Source organism: Carassius gibelio, chromosome A5 (assembly GCF_023724105.1).
Source record: "Carassius gibelio isolate Cgi1373 ecotype wild population from Czech Republic chromosome A5, carGib1.2-hapl.c, whole genome shotgun sequence".
NCBI classification, from domain to species: Eukaryota; Metazoa; Chordata; class Actinopteri; order Cypriniformes; family Cyprinidae; genus Carassius; species Carassius gibelio.
In genome coordinates, this window is record NC_068375.1 from 8,829,133 (window position 1) to 8,844,195 (window position 15,063).

At 39.5% G+C, this 15,063-nt stretch overlaps 1 protein-coding gene across 2 annotated transcripts; it reads right to left on the minus strand.

The window, feature by feature from the left end:
• Positions 1–6,148: 6,148 nt before the first annotated feature.
• On the minus strand, positions 6,149–14,424 carry LOC127991586 (uncharacterized). Of its 2 annotated transcripts, XR_008164646.1 has the most exons (3): positions 14,051–14,424; positions 7,359–13,852; positions 6,149–7,200 (listed from the first exon to the last, which is right to left on the minus strand). XR_008164646.1 is itself a non-coding variant. In XM_052591586.1 (2 exons), the coding sequence occupies exons 1-2, from the start codon at positions 7,439–7,441 to the stop codon at positions 6,534–6,536; spliced, it is 750 nt and encodes a 249-aa protein (XP_052447546.1). In that variant the 5' UTR covers positions 7,442–8,357; the 3' UTR covers positions 6,149–6,533. The 2 variants fall into 2 exon arrangements, 1 of the variants encoding a protein (XP_052447546.1); XM_052591586.1 differs by lacking the exon at positions 14,051–14,424 and having other exon boundaries at positions 7,359–8,357.
• Positions 14,425–15,063: the final 639 nt, after the last annotated feature.

Sequence of the window (15,063 nt, forward strand, 5' to 3'; positions counted from 1 at the left end):
CAACGACTCGCTCCGAGCGGGGCTCGAACCCGGGTCTCTGGCATGGGAGGCGGACGCACTAACAAGGAGGCAGAGATATTTTAAGCAGTTTTATTCACCGCCTGCGGTTCCAACACACGATCGTGACCCTTTTTCGTTGGGATTGCATCATCCTTAAGAAATAAACGATGTGCAAATCCATCGTCAAACTGGGCCTTGTTTGTAAAACAAGCATCTTCGAAATGCAGGGAACAAAAACAAACACTTGCACAACTCTGTTGATGCTCTGTAAAAATAAACTCCATCCACTGCTCCCTTAATGCTGTTTCTCTTTTGGTAATCTGTGCAGGGTTGTCTTGCCCTGGCAACCAAAAACACACTCCTTTTGTGACATTTGGCGACGCTCTCGCTCTGATCAGTGAAGTGTGTTGTGCTCTCAGTGCTCTGCTATACGGGAGCGCGCTCTTCCGGCAGAAGTGCCTCAGGACCCATATAAGGAAATTCCGCTCCATCTAACGTCACACAGAGCCATACTCCAAAAAAACTTTCCGAAACTTGTGACAAACCGGAAGGAGTATTTTTGGAACAGAAATACTCCTTCAAACGTACAACTTAATTTTTGTAAACTTTGTCCATGTTTAGCATGGGAATCCAACTCTTTAACAGTGTAAAAAACTCAGTATGCATGAAATAGCATTTCACCCCCCCTTTAAACGAAACATATATCAGCCTCTTGGGAGAAAACACAGTATATTAATGCACTTCCTCATGGTTACATATTTGCACAAATAGCCTAGAAATGTTTGATATAAAGCATAAAATAATCTAAATAAATTACTACTTCCTTTAGGAGAGTTCATTTTAGGGCTGAAACGATTCCTAGACTAGAGCTGAAGATCTTTGCCCGAACCCGACGGGACCCGTCGGGACCCGACGGGTTCGGGCTTAATTTCTATTATCTTACGCGGGCTCGGGCCGGGCTCGGGCCGGGCTCGGGCTTGCGCTCCAGTTTGCGAGGTAAACGAGCGGTCATGTGATGTGTTTCGATTAGCGCGAGAAAGATGCGAAAATGAATGCTGAGCAGGTGTAACGGAGGCTTGCCTCTGGTGATTACGTTTTGGTTGCACCAGCAACTAAAGCAAACTCTGAGGTGTGGAAAAGTTTTGACCATGCTTATAATGAGAATAATGAGTGAATAATGACGCACCATCAGTGAGCGCAGGAGCGCGCTGAAGACATCTACAGTGGATTCAATCATTTTCCTCCACAAAAACATGTAGACCTAGCCTAATCTCTGTGAGTAAAGGTTTTTCAAATGATAACTAAATATTCATTGAGTCTTAAATGCATAATGTTGACAGAGTATTTACGCTAATGTTGGCATTATTCTTTTATTAAATAAAGCAAATCCGGCGGAGCCTTTATCTTAATTTCGTTATTGCCAAATACCCATCTTAATTTAAAATTTATCTTAATTTAATTTTTTTAAATGACTCGTTTTTATTGGTGCGTTGGTCTATTTATAGGTTAAATGAGTCTATGTCTAGAATGCTGAGATGTTACGATGTGACACAGGACTTATTTTATTTCTTTATTCCAACTTCCAAGTGGTCTAGTCTACGTTAGTTATGAGTAAATTATGTTAAAACATGAATAAATTGCTCATTGTTGGCAAAAGGCAAAAGAGCTGTGTGCGTGCGCACATTTGAATAATGTCGGGCTGTAAACGGGTTCGGGCTTTAAAAAAGCTGTCAATCAAAATGTACTTGTCGGGCTCGGGCCGAAACCTGTCGGGCTCGGGTCCTGTCGGGCCTAACTTTTAAGGCCCGATTACAGCTCTATCCTAGAGTAACTCGATTACAAAAAATGATCCAGGCAAACTCCTCTGCCTCGAAGCCTCTTTTAATTTATATTAAATCTCACGTCAGGTTCTTTCGCAATGATTTTTTTTAAATGTGACACAACGCGTTTACATCAACCACAAAGCGGAAGGAGACACAAGCGCTGCATCCCAAATCTCATACTGCAAGGAGTCAGCAGTGTTTTAATATGAGGGTGCGGGCAAACGTAAAGTGTACGTCATGGTGTGTGTCCATTGCAAGATAGAGCTGGCATACCACAACTAGGGCCCTATGATTTCCGCGATGCAGAAAACGCGGAGGGAATCGCAAAATGGCACGGAATTTTCAAAATTTTGAACGAATTAATCTAAAATAGGTCATTGCACTTACATCAAATCATGATATGGACTAATATCTAAATATTAAGTCGGAACAGTCTATTTAAATATGAATCCTTCATGTTCTGTGTGTCTCTGTTAATAAATGGAGCAGAAGCGTGTCTTCCTTTATCACACACACTGAAGCGTGCGTTACACTCAATTTCAGCGGTAATTTCAGCGTCTGCTGTCTCACTAAATAAGGACGTGAACACATGAACAACATCTCCAGAACTGCTCTGACAGTCACTTCATGAGCATTTGACCGTTTGATTTGAGTAAAACTAGCATCATATATAACATCATAGACTGTAGTATCACATACACAGAACTGTAAAGGTACGTCAACCTGTCAAAGAAAGTCCGGTTTAGTTTAAAGACAAGTATTTGCCAGATATTTACTATTGTTCAGCAGAATCTACATAGCCTACTACTACTACAATAAAAAAACAAACTTTTTTTTTTTTAAGGTTTAATCACACAACATTTCCTCCATGTTTTATTTTTAATAGTAAATCCCCTTTGTTTTCCAAAAAGTTAAGTTGAATTAAATTAATGTTTTATTTGTTTAATGTTTAATGTGCATCTCAGAAAATGCTTTATTTAAAACCCCAACTGAATGGCACTTAAATGCACTTAATTCATTTGTCAACTTTATTGTCATTGTTCACAGTACAAGTAGAGACAGAGAAACAATGGGTAATAATTAAATGTTTATTTTTGATGTATGCATTGCATTCTATGCATTTAAAAAATAAAAATAAAAAATAAATAAAAAGGTAGTTGTTCATTTTAAGAGACCCAGGACTCTTATGTTCTCTTATTTACTTTAATTAAGCAAAAACACATTTTATCCGATTAACCGATTAATTGATGGAATTTTTGGTAGAATACTCGGATTACTAAAATATTCGATAGCTACAGCCCTAGTTCATTTCTTCATCCGCTTGTACAAGATGGCATTAGTGGAATTGCATTTTCATGGTTCAAATCTTTCATATCTGGCAATCATCATTTCGTAGTAGTGAATGATGAGATATCATATCAATCACAAGTACAGTATGGACTGGCTTATTACTAGGACCATTGCTTTTCACACTTTACATTTTATGCTTGGGAAATATCATCAGGAAACACAGTGTTATGCTGATGATACTCAGCTTTATATTTCTTTGCAGCCTGATAAAACATACAAATTCACAAAACTAATGGAATTCAGAACTGATATAAAAAAACTAGATGACTAGTAATTTCCTACTGCTAAATAAATAAATACAAATAATTAAAAAATAATTAATTATTGGAACAAAAACCTCCTCATCTAATAACCTAAAACACTGCCTACACTTGATGGCGGCCTAAACCTTACCTATACTAAACAGATAATATATAGATCTACAAAGTTATATGTAGAGTTATTATATTTCTGTACAGGCAGAAGAAGAACAGCCAAACCTAAAAAAAGAAAAGAAAAGATAATACAAACCATTCATAAAACCACACACAGGACTGCGCTCATGTCTCTAGTGCCATCTAGTGGTTGCTGATTTTCTTTGGCTCAGCTGCGTGTGGATTGCGAGCTGTTTTTGTGTTGATTGTGTAAGGCTGAAAGAGTGGAAAGAAAGTCTCAAAATTCAAATGAATCAAAGTGAATTGACTCAGAGATGTCAATGAATGCATGTGTGCTACATGATCCACATCTTAATTGTTACATGCAAAAATGATGACACTTTAATACAAAATATGAAATTTTTATCTAAAAACGTCTCTATTTGAACAAAATGCTGCACATTCATGCAATTCTGAATTTCACATACACAAGTTGAAAGGCATTTGGTTGTGGACAGTTAGATACATCTGTGAATTTTTCTAATCGATGAGTAGACATATTAATGAATAGCGCTGGGTCATATTAATTGGTAGCTGTTTGTGTGTGGGTTGTGAATTGCTGAACACTGTGAAAATAAAGTCTCCGAATCCTAATGAACCAAATAGAATCAACTCAGAAGAGATGTTGATGAATTCACGGGTGCCACTCGATCCACAAAAGCATATCTTCCTTGTTGCATGCGGAAAACCTGATACACTTATGCTAAAGAAAACCTCTGTATTCCCAAACATGTTTCTGTTTGTACAAACTGCTGTTCAGAGATTAAGTTGCTATGGCTACTTACCTTACTTATATATAGTTTGTCAAGATTAAATTTGTCCCGTTTCATTTAATGTATTCATAATGTATCCATGTGTTCTGCACATGCCCTAAGCACACATCCAGGAATGCCGTCCGGGCCAGCAGCCTTGCATGCTTTGATCCGGCTCAATGCAGTGTGGACATCTGTGAGTTTGACAAGTTGGTGGTTTGTTGAGTGTGTGATTTTGGTGGTCGTCTCTTTGCTGTCACTGTTGAAGCGAGCATAAAAGTAATTTAGCTCATTGAAGCTGCGGTAGGTAACTTTTGACGCTCTAGCGGTTAATAAACAGAACTGCTTGCGTCTTGTGGAAGAACATCGTAGCCGGAACTACTTCTCTCTGTTTATCTCTATGAAGAATCACAAAGGTACTGGGTTACTCCGCCGCGGTATCCCCGAAGCAATCTAAAATAGTCCGAATATAAACACTTATTATAGGTGCACCCTAGTGATTCAGGACAAGCCAAAAACACGGTTTGGAAAATGGATTCATGGTGTACTCGCTTATTGTATACATTTTTCTACATTTTGAGCACAAACAAAGTTACGGACCGCAGCTCTGATTGGTTGTTTCTTACCGGGAGCGATGGAGTTTCTGCAAATGACAATAGGACACTGGGAGGAGCCAGAGGAGCTTGATTTTTTCACAGATTATCTGTCTCATATTCTACTGTCAGGACATAATGACAGGTTTAATAAATATGTAAAAAATATATATTTACAAAAGTTCCCTACAGCACCTTTAAGGAAGGTCCGGGTATCGTTTGTTCATTTGTTTTTGCTTTAACATCTAAAAACGGAAAAACGAGAAAACAGCTCCTTTTCCATTTTTTCGTTTTTTTAGAAAAACAGCTCCTTTTTCCATTTTTTCGTTTTTTTTAGAAAAACGAAAAAACGAAATTATGACTTGATTCTTGGTTTACCCGTTCTTGCACGGAAATCAGAAATACCACTTGATATTCCGATTTTCCCCTGTGGGTGGTGCTAAATCTGATTGGCAGGAAATGCATTCATTATTTTTCCAATTAAGAGTTTACCCATACTTGTATTTGTTAGCCTCTACAATTAATAGTCTATAAAATAAATAAATTAATAAATAATAAATAAATAAAAGATTAATAGTCTATATGCATGCTATTTGTTACCCAGTTATTTGGCTTAACTGACTGAAAAAATCTATTGAAATAACCTAAATGTAAACATGGTTATCAGACAAAAGGCAGAATGGAGAGAAGGCCCTTCTTAGTGCATTCCTCACTATATAGGTTTCTTTTGCCTTCCCTTGCCAATATATTTTGCTATCCCCTTTATATCTTCCCTATATAGGCTCAGGCCATCCTTAAAAATATTTTGATTTGTTGTCATCAAATAATAGTATTAGAAAATTGGACGACATTTCCGATCGTTTTTTAATTTGTAATATTTATTTGTACGTTTATTGTATTTAATTTGACTGATCCTATCTTTACTCGGAAGTAAATTACACCCTCGTGCGAAGTAATATAATACACTAGATGTCGCCTTGGCTACATCAGTTTGGAACGAATGCGTATGCCAACCGAATGGCAAGTTTTGCTCATTTTTATATATATATAAGTGCTGGGCAACGATTAAATATTTTAATCGCGATTAATCGCATGATTTTTCATCGCAGCATGCGCAAAATTCAATAATGAAATCAAAAGTAGTGTATTGTGTCATTTTATTCTTTCAAAGTTCTGCTGTATGAACAAAAGTGCAATAACATTTGGTTTGTCAAAACTTTAAACAAATAAAGTGCTTTTTTACAGCAGTTAAAAGTTAGTAGTAGCAGTTAACATTTCTTGTAAATCTCTTGTAAACTTAAACATTAATTTAATCAAATTAAATATAGCATTAACGTATAAATAAAACATTAAAACATTAATTTTTTATTAAATAAAACATTAAAGTTTTGTTTAGTTTGCAAAAAAAAAATATATATATATATATATATATTATGTCCAGAACCTCGATCATAACATTTTAACTGACCACTTCCGAGCAAGAACATCAATCTCCTTTTAGAGACTGAGAATCTCAGAACAAAAAAATATATATATTTCAGTGATGCAGGTTGAGTGGACAAAATTAACTGCATTTATCCATTCTTCCAACTCTACATTTACTTAGTCATCTGCACCTAGCCAGTTGCTAAGACACACAAGGTCATTCACATTTTCAGATGATAAAGAAACTCTCTTCTTCTGTACAATATGACCAGAAAGAGAAAACAACCTTTCACAGGGTACGGATGTTGCAGGTGTGGCCAAGTACTTCTGTGCAATTGAGGCCAGCCTGCTGTGTGAGCCTGCATGTTTGGACCACCACTGTAATGGACAGGCTTCTGTACTGATGGTGGGCTCTGCTCTGTATCGACGCACACCGTTCTCAATTGAGTCTTCCTCGTGTTCAGAATCAGACTCTGATGAAGCAGCCAATAGGGCAAACTTTCTCTTTGATGGCTTTGATGTTGTTGCTTCCACAGGTTCCTCTGCAACAACCCTCTGTTCCTTGAGTAAGTTAGTGACTGAGGCCCACACCTCACCTCTCTCAGCTCTGGGTATACACTTCAGGTCCTTGAATCTCGGGTCCAATGCGGTTGCAATCTTCAGATATGCAATGTTGGCATTTTCCTTGCGTGTCTCCAGGTCTGCTCTGAATGTAGACTTGAATTTGACCACATAGGCAGGGTCGTCATCTGAGCTCTCCATCACCCAAGAGAGATGGCAAAAAGCAGGCAGAACTACAGAGCATGAAACATATTTTTCTCCACCCAGAAGTTCAGTCACATACCTGCAAAAAATCAAACCCATTTCACTCAAATGTTTTGCATTCACCTATACACACAAAAAATTTCCTCATATTCATGCTTACACACACATACAGAAACATTAATTCTCTCTCACATGCACTCAGACAAGACAGTAAGAAATATATGACGTAAAATGTACCTGCAGGGCTCCAGTAGCATTTCCAACCTCTGCAGTTTGTCTTTGCGCGCTCTCTTTCTCCGTATTCCGCGCTCTCTGTGCATGAGCGGGCTCTGAGCACTTCCGTCAAGCCGCCTTTCAAAATAAAAGTCTCTATCGGTTAAATAACTTATAGAGTGTAAAATAACATTACAACATATAACAAACAGTTGACTAATATTAAGAAAGAATATAATTAAATAATATAAGAATAATATATAAATCCTGGAAACTAATTAAATAACTGATGGTTATTTACACTCCCACCAATCATGTGTGACTATAAATTTTAAACTTTAGTCACGAATGATTTCTAAAGTAAAATACCAATGTTTAAGGCTAGATGTAAAGCAAACTGAAACTTGTTCTACTATAAACTGCTTAAATCAAAGGATATGTCAGGATGTTCAGTGTGCCTCCAGCAGCAGGACCAGCTTCTGCACTGGGCGTTCAACTAATGATGGTTTGTTCAGACGTTTACCATCCTTTCCCAGATTTCTGTCTCCAAAACGTATCTTTACTCTTCTCACCAAACCATCTTTGTCAACGACAGTCTCAATAACTTCTGCCAAGCGCCACTCATTCCTGGGCAGATCGTCTGCTTTCTCCAAGACTATATCTCCAGCTTGCATGTTCCTTCTTGGTGAAAGCCAGCATTGTCTTGTTGCAATGTTAGACACATACTCCTTGCGCCACATCCCCAAAACTGTTCCGCTAAGTATTGGACATGGCGCCATCTCTTACGACCATATAGGTCTTCTCTGACAAACTTCCCAGGGGGTGGTAAGGCTTGAGTAGTTTTCAGGGTGAGGAGGTGATTAGGGGTTAGAGGCTCAGGACTGCAGGGATCACTTAAGTTATCTACAGTGAGTGGACGGCTATTTACAATGGCCATGGCTTCATAGAAAAATGTTCGCAGAGAAGAATCATCTAGTCTTCCAGATGACTGGGACAGAGTGGAACGAAGAACACTTCTCACAGTTCTAATCTGTCTCTCCCAAACTCCGCCAGTGACTTGCATGGGGTGCGTTAAAGACAAAGTCACACTGTTTTTCTGCTAAGAATGTTACCAGACGGTTGGTGTCAATCTCTTCCATGGCCTTGGTGAGCTCATTCTTGGCTCCAATGAAATTAGTGCCTTGGTCACACCTTATTTGATTTACTGCTCCTCTTATAGCGATGAAACAACGTAGACCATTGATAAAGGCGTCCGTGGACATGTCATCCAGCATCTCAATATGGATGGCTCTGCAACAGAAACAAGTAAAAAGAAGTCCATACCTCTTGTACGATTTACGGCCTTGTCTAGTGATGAACGGACCAAAAACATCCATTCCGCTGTATGTGAATGGAGGGGATGGATCTATGCGCTCTGAGGACAGGTTAGCCATTTTTTGCTCTTCAGTGGGTCTGCGAAGCTTGCGACATCTCACACACTGTCGTATAAAGGATGCTACAGTCCTGTTTACTCCTGTTATCCAAAATCCTCTTGATCTGATCTCATTGATAGTCAAGCCCTTCCCTTGATGTGCCGTTTTTTCATGACAATCAGTGATCAGAAGTTTTGTAAGATGATGTTCCTTTGGAATTAACACTGGATGTTTAACAGAGTTAGGGGCAGAAGCATCACAAAGCCTTCCTCCCACCTTGAGCAATCCGTTGTGATCAACAAAGGCATTTAGATTGTATAGCCTGCTGCTGCGTGGGAGCTGTTTGCCCTTACGGAGTAAGGCTATTTCTTCTGCATATATCTGACTCTGTAAGTCCTTAATTATGATGCACTTAGCATCCTCACGTTCTGCCACTGTGCTGTGGTCACTGGACTTGTCCTTCCTGACACGACGAAGTAGGCGTGCAACTGCTTGGATGACTTTGGACCATGAAGACATATTTGTGAAACGGTTGGATAAGCAGGAATACTGTAATGTTTGTGTGTTAAGTGATTGAGCCTTTTTGACCTCTGGGTCACCGATTGGAAGTTGTGGGTTAACATCCACAGGGGAAGGTATTTGCTGTTCCCACAAAATGTCCGGTCCTCTGAACCAGCTGGAAGTGACCAGATCATTAACACTCAGACCTCGTGATGCATAATCGGCTGGATTTTCATCCGATGGAATGTATCGCCACTGCTGAGGAGTTGTGGTGCGATGAATTCTCTGAACTCGATTCGCGACAAACGTGTGGAAGCGGCGAGCTTCATTGTTTATATAACCTAACACTACTTGAGAATCAGTCCAGAAATATGCTTCTGCATCTCCAAGGTTCATTTCTTCCTTCAACATATCATTCACTGCAACTGACACAACTGCAGCAGTCAACTCTAATCGAGGGATTGTGGTGACCTTAAGCGGGGCTACTCTAGATTTAGCCATGAGCAAAGAACAATGGATGTCACCTTGCTCATTCTTGAGCCTAAGGTATGAGCACTGGCCATATCCTCTCATGCTGGCATCTGAGAAGTGATGAATCTCTCTCATCATGATTGTCCCAAACCCAGCAGGCACAATACAACGAGGCACCTGAATCTTCTCCAAGTTAAGAAGATCGGTCTTCCAGTGCTCCCAACCCAACTGCAAATCATCAGGTAAGGGATCGTCCCAGCCCATGCCATTTCGGCACATTTCTTGAAGAACAGCCTTTCCTTTGAGCAAGAATGGTGCGAGAAACCCTAAGGGGTCAAATAACGAGGCCACAGTAGACAGTATACCTCTACGGGTTGCTGGCTGGTCTTTAATAATGACACGAAATTTGAAATGATCATGTTCGAGATGCCAGTAAATGCCCAGGGCTCTTTCCAAGGACTGGTCAGTGAGGGAGAGATTGACAGATGTAACATCTACAGCACACTCAGAGGGCGGTATTGTCTCCAAAACTGCCTTGTCATTGGATGCAAATTTATGCAACCTTAAGCCTCCTAATGCACAAAGTTGGCGAGCTTCTTGAGCCAACTTTATGGCCTTCTCTGCACTTTCCACACTGGAGACTCCATCATCCATGTAGAGATCCTGCATAATAAATTCTGAACCTAGGGGATACAGATGTTCACCTTCTCTTGCAAGATGCTTTAGTCCATAATTAGCACATCCGGGGGACGATGAGGCACCAAACAGATGTACTCTCATGCGGAACGTTTGAGGCTGTGAGTTGAAATCTCCATTTCTCCACCATAGAAAACGCAAGTAATCACAATCAGCTTTGTCAACATGGAACTGGTGAAACATCCTCTCAATATCACACATCAGGGCTACAGGGTACTGTCTGAACCGCAAAAGAATGCCAGTCAGGCTGTTCATAAGGTCAGGGCCTACAAGAAGATGATCGTTTAAGCATGTTCCCTTGAATCTTGCGGAGCAGTCGAAAACCACGCGCAATTTCCCTGGCTTCTTCGAGTGATACACTCCGTGATGAGGTATGTACCATTTTTCTCCTTCCTTCCCTTCATCAATGACTCTTTCTGCATCACCATTCTCTATTACATCTTCCATGAACTTAACATAATGCTCTCTGTACTCCTGGTTCTTCATTAATCTCCGCTTTAGATGCTGAAGTCTCGTGACCGCAAGAGGCTCATTATTTGGAAGACAGGGTCTTCTCTTGAATGGAAGAGGCATTTCCAAGTGGCTGTCTTTGTTCATCCTGAAACTTTCTCCAAGTTTGTTCAAGAACATAATGTCATCTTGAGACACTACTCTTGTCTTTTCTTCAGTATCTTTGAAATCTGACTCCAACACTTTAATCACGTCAGTTGGCGTTACAGCAGGAATCTCCTTGATAGATACTCTGTGACACATAGTAAGACTGCTTTGTGACTCATGATGTGTCAAGGAAGGGCCCACAATGCTCCATCCAAGATCCGTACGAACAGCATATGGCTCATTTTCTGCTCCAAGAATGACTTCTCTGGGGGCCAAAGCTCTGGAACAATTATATCCTATTAATAGACCAACCTCACAGTCTTGAAGTGGGGGAATTTTGTCTATCAGAGGAGCAAGATGTTTCCAACACCTGGCTGTCTCTCTGGTAGGGATGTGGGCACGATCCGCAGGAATACATTCTTTAGTATATGCAGCGGGAAGGTCTAGTACTAATGGTGAATTAAAGCCTCTAACTCTAAGACCAGAAACTCTTTCACTTAATATCAATGAATCCTTCCCAACCATAGTGGTGAGCTTAAGTGTCACTGGGCATGAGTCGACCTTTAGACTTTGACTTACTGCATATTCAATGAAGACAGTGTCACTTTCTGTGTCTAACAGAGCGTAGACAAGTTTCTCAGAGACTGGGTTGTTTTGTGAGGACAACCACACTGGCACAATCATTGAGGTGTTAGCAGATGTGCATCCAGATTCTACACTTAAAGACGTTGTGACTTTCTCGTGTGCATTCTCTGGGCCTTGAAGAGAGGAAGACTAACTTTCTAATGAAGCCGTCATCATGTAAGCAGGTTGGATGTCTTCTCTTACAGGTGTTACAGCTATGTCTGGAATGACAGTCTCTGGCATTGTGACCAAGTCTCAAACATCCATAGCACAGCTTTGTGTCTTTTATGAATTGTCTTCGCTCTTCAAGAGATCTTGCAGTAAATTTAGAGCAATCATGAATTTGATGTTCACTACCTTGACAGAACAAACATGGTTTAGTGATTTTACTAGTGAGCTTTGGATTCTCATGCTGCGTGACTAACTTTGTATGGAAGACACTGTCCTTGTTCTTACTAACCTTGAGATTATGTTTCTCCTTATTAGATTCAGAAACATGAAGGGCATGAAAGGAAGTGACTGGGTTGCAGGCCACCTCAGCCTCAATGGACATGAAATGTGCAAAATCTTGGAAAGATGGGAAATCTTGTGTCTCACTCAGTGTTTGTGTGGCTTGGCGGTTCCAGCGGGCAGCCGCCCAATCATGAATTTTGCTCACAAGTTTCCTATTCTCCTCACAGTCATTCAGTATTTCCAGTCCCTTCACATGAGGCATAGCGTCCTTACATGTGGTCAGGAAATCTGAGAAATTTCGGAGACCTTCAGAGTCCTTTGGCTGGATTCTGGGCCAGTTTGCGAGTCTCTCTCGAAATGCTCTTTGAATAGTGAATGGCTGTCCATATCGATCTTGAAGTCTTTTCCATGCATCCTTGTAAGCTTCCTCATCGTTTCTGTAAAAGATGCCTTCTAAGGTTTTCAGAGCAGACCCAGCAATATACTTCTTCAAATAGTATAACTTATCTGCTGAGGAAATATGTCTTTTGTCGATGAGTGATTGGAATGAAGCTTTCCACTCTATGAAGTGAATTGGGTCACCAGTAAAAACAGTGGGCTCTGGCATAGGAAGTCTGTTTAACGTTATACTGTCTTGGACAGCTTGTGCAAGGTAAGACACATCCACATTGGGTGTTGGCGATGAAACCCTTTCATTGAGTGTTGGCTTAACTGAGGATTAATACACAGGTTTGTGTGTGTAAATGCTTACAGGCTGTAGCAGCTCGTCATTTTGGTTAGCAGAGTGAGTGGTTTCTTCCTTGTCATACACTTCTAGTCTTGCTTTAGCAGCTCTTACCTCTTTTACTGCTTGTAATCTTTCAAACTCACTCCTTTGAGCATCCAATTCTTTCCTTTGCTTCTCTTCTAGAAGTTGTATTTTTTCCCTTTGTTCCTTTTCCTCCATTATTGTTGCATATTCTGCTTCCTTTGCTGCAAGCTCTGCTGCTGCCTCTATTCGCTTAGCCATCAGGATGGAGTTCACTGAAGGTTGACTTATGGGCGTACTCGACTTTGAGCTGATATGTGAGACCGTAGAACCATAGATGGAGCGAGCATAATCTCGATCAAGCAGTTCACGAAGACGCCCCTTTACTTGCTCACTGTCAAAGTCTCCATCCACACCTGAGATCCTCTCATAAGCAATCTTAACAATATCCTTTGTCACGGCATCGCAAGCATCAATTCTTCTCCTTGTATCAGTGGGTGGCGTTGCATAACTTCGAACCTTTATGTATGCATTCATTACAGTTTCTCTTTCATTTTCCAATATGTCTATAATTGACGCTAATTGGCTTTCAGTGATGTCTGTTTTCAGCAGCCCTCTTGCCTTTCGAGCCTCATCCTTCCATTTTTCATATGCATGCATAAGCCTTTTTTCTGCCTTTTCTGACTCTTCTCTTTGATATGCAAGCATCTTTTCTGTTGGAACTCGTTCACGGACAGAGCGACGTACTTCATTTCTCTTTTCAACTTCAGATCGATCTTCTATCTCATCATCTGTTTCCTTGTTTTTTGCAGCCTTTAATACTTCAATTTCCTTCACAGGAGTGCACAAATTTGATCCCTCGTCTGTCATCATTTACATCAGCAAATGGAATCAATAGGGCAAGCTCTTACTCTAACAGCCCGGTTGAAGAATAAAGGATTTAACTCATTCACTGATGTTGTACGGTCTTTCCTTTTGTGTTTATTGTCCTTATAGACTTCACAACACCGTAAGAGCTAAAACAGATGAATAAGAAATATTGGAAATTATAATGAGATCTTATACATAAAAATGAAACAAAACAATCAATCTTACAGCAATAAATTACGCAATTAACACTAACATTCATCCTTAACAACATAAAATGATGTCAACAGAGACACATGCAATATATGTGTGTTATGTTATATAAGAGCATAAATGAACTTAACTACCTTGTTCTCCTTTCCAACCAGGTGTCAAGCAACAAACTCAAAGCAAACAAAATACTGAAAATAAAACAACAATCTGATGCATAAATTCACATAAAAGTGTCCTTAATTCCTAACGCCGTGTGCAGTCTCCGTCTTTGCGCGCTCTCTTTCTCCGTATTCCGCGCTCTCTGTGCATGAGCGGGCTCTGAGCACTTCCGTCAAGCCGCCTTTCAAAATAAAAGTCTCTATCGGTTAAATAACTTATAAAGTGTAAAATAACATTACAACATATAACAAACAGTTGACTAATATTAAGAAAGGATATAATTAAATAATATAAGAATAATATATAAATCCTGGAAACTAATTAAATAACTGATGGTTATTTACAAAGGTGTTTAAACAACAATACACTTAATTACATGTGCACTCTGGCGCAGATCCGCCTCTCGCGATGCTCAGCTGTGGACTATTTAAAAATGGGTGCGTTCGATTGAAGCACTACTGCAGACGGTGGATTCGCTTTTTTGTTGTTCTGTTTTCTATCAGGATTAAAAATACAACAAATGTTTATCTGTATTTCCGACTGATGAGAAATATGCATATACATTCATAAATCAGTCAATTTTGTATTTTATTATGAGATATTTTATTATAATGTGATCAGTGACTCAAGCACTGATGGACCAAAGAGCGTGCATTTCGACATTTGCAGTAAAAACTTGAAATATAAATTCTCAGAAAATGCATTTAATACTAATGTATTGAAACGGCTGTTTATATACTCCATTAATAAAGGAGTCCAGACATTGGAAAAAAATATCAGTCCACATGTTATATATTTAATATGAAGGAAATAGACATGCATGCATGCATGACACAAAAAATCTGTAACTTTTAGGTTGTGTTAATGGAGATGATGATTTTGCAATTGTACTGTCTTGATTAATGCTTAATTTGCTATAAACAGATGTAACCTAAGTAGTAATAATACTTTTGCTTAAGTACAAAGATGTAACCCTGTGATTAATCCT

What these genes read in the sequence shown, in the direction of transcription:
- LOC127991586 (XM_052591586.1), bottom strand. Translation starts at nt 7,441, where the DNA reads ATGCACAGAGAGCGCGGAATACGGAGAAAGAGAGCGCGCAAAGACAAA. An exon ending in ATGCTACTGGAGCCCTGCAG is followed by an intron (nt 7,201 to 7,358) that starts GTACATTTTACG and finishes GATTTTTTGCAG; the next exon opens with GTATGTGACTGAACTTCTGG.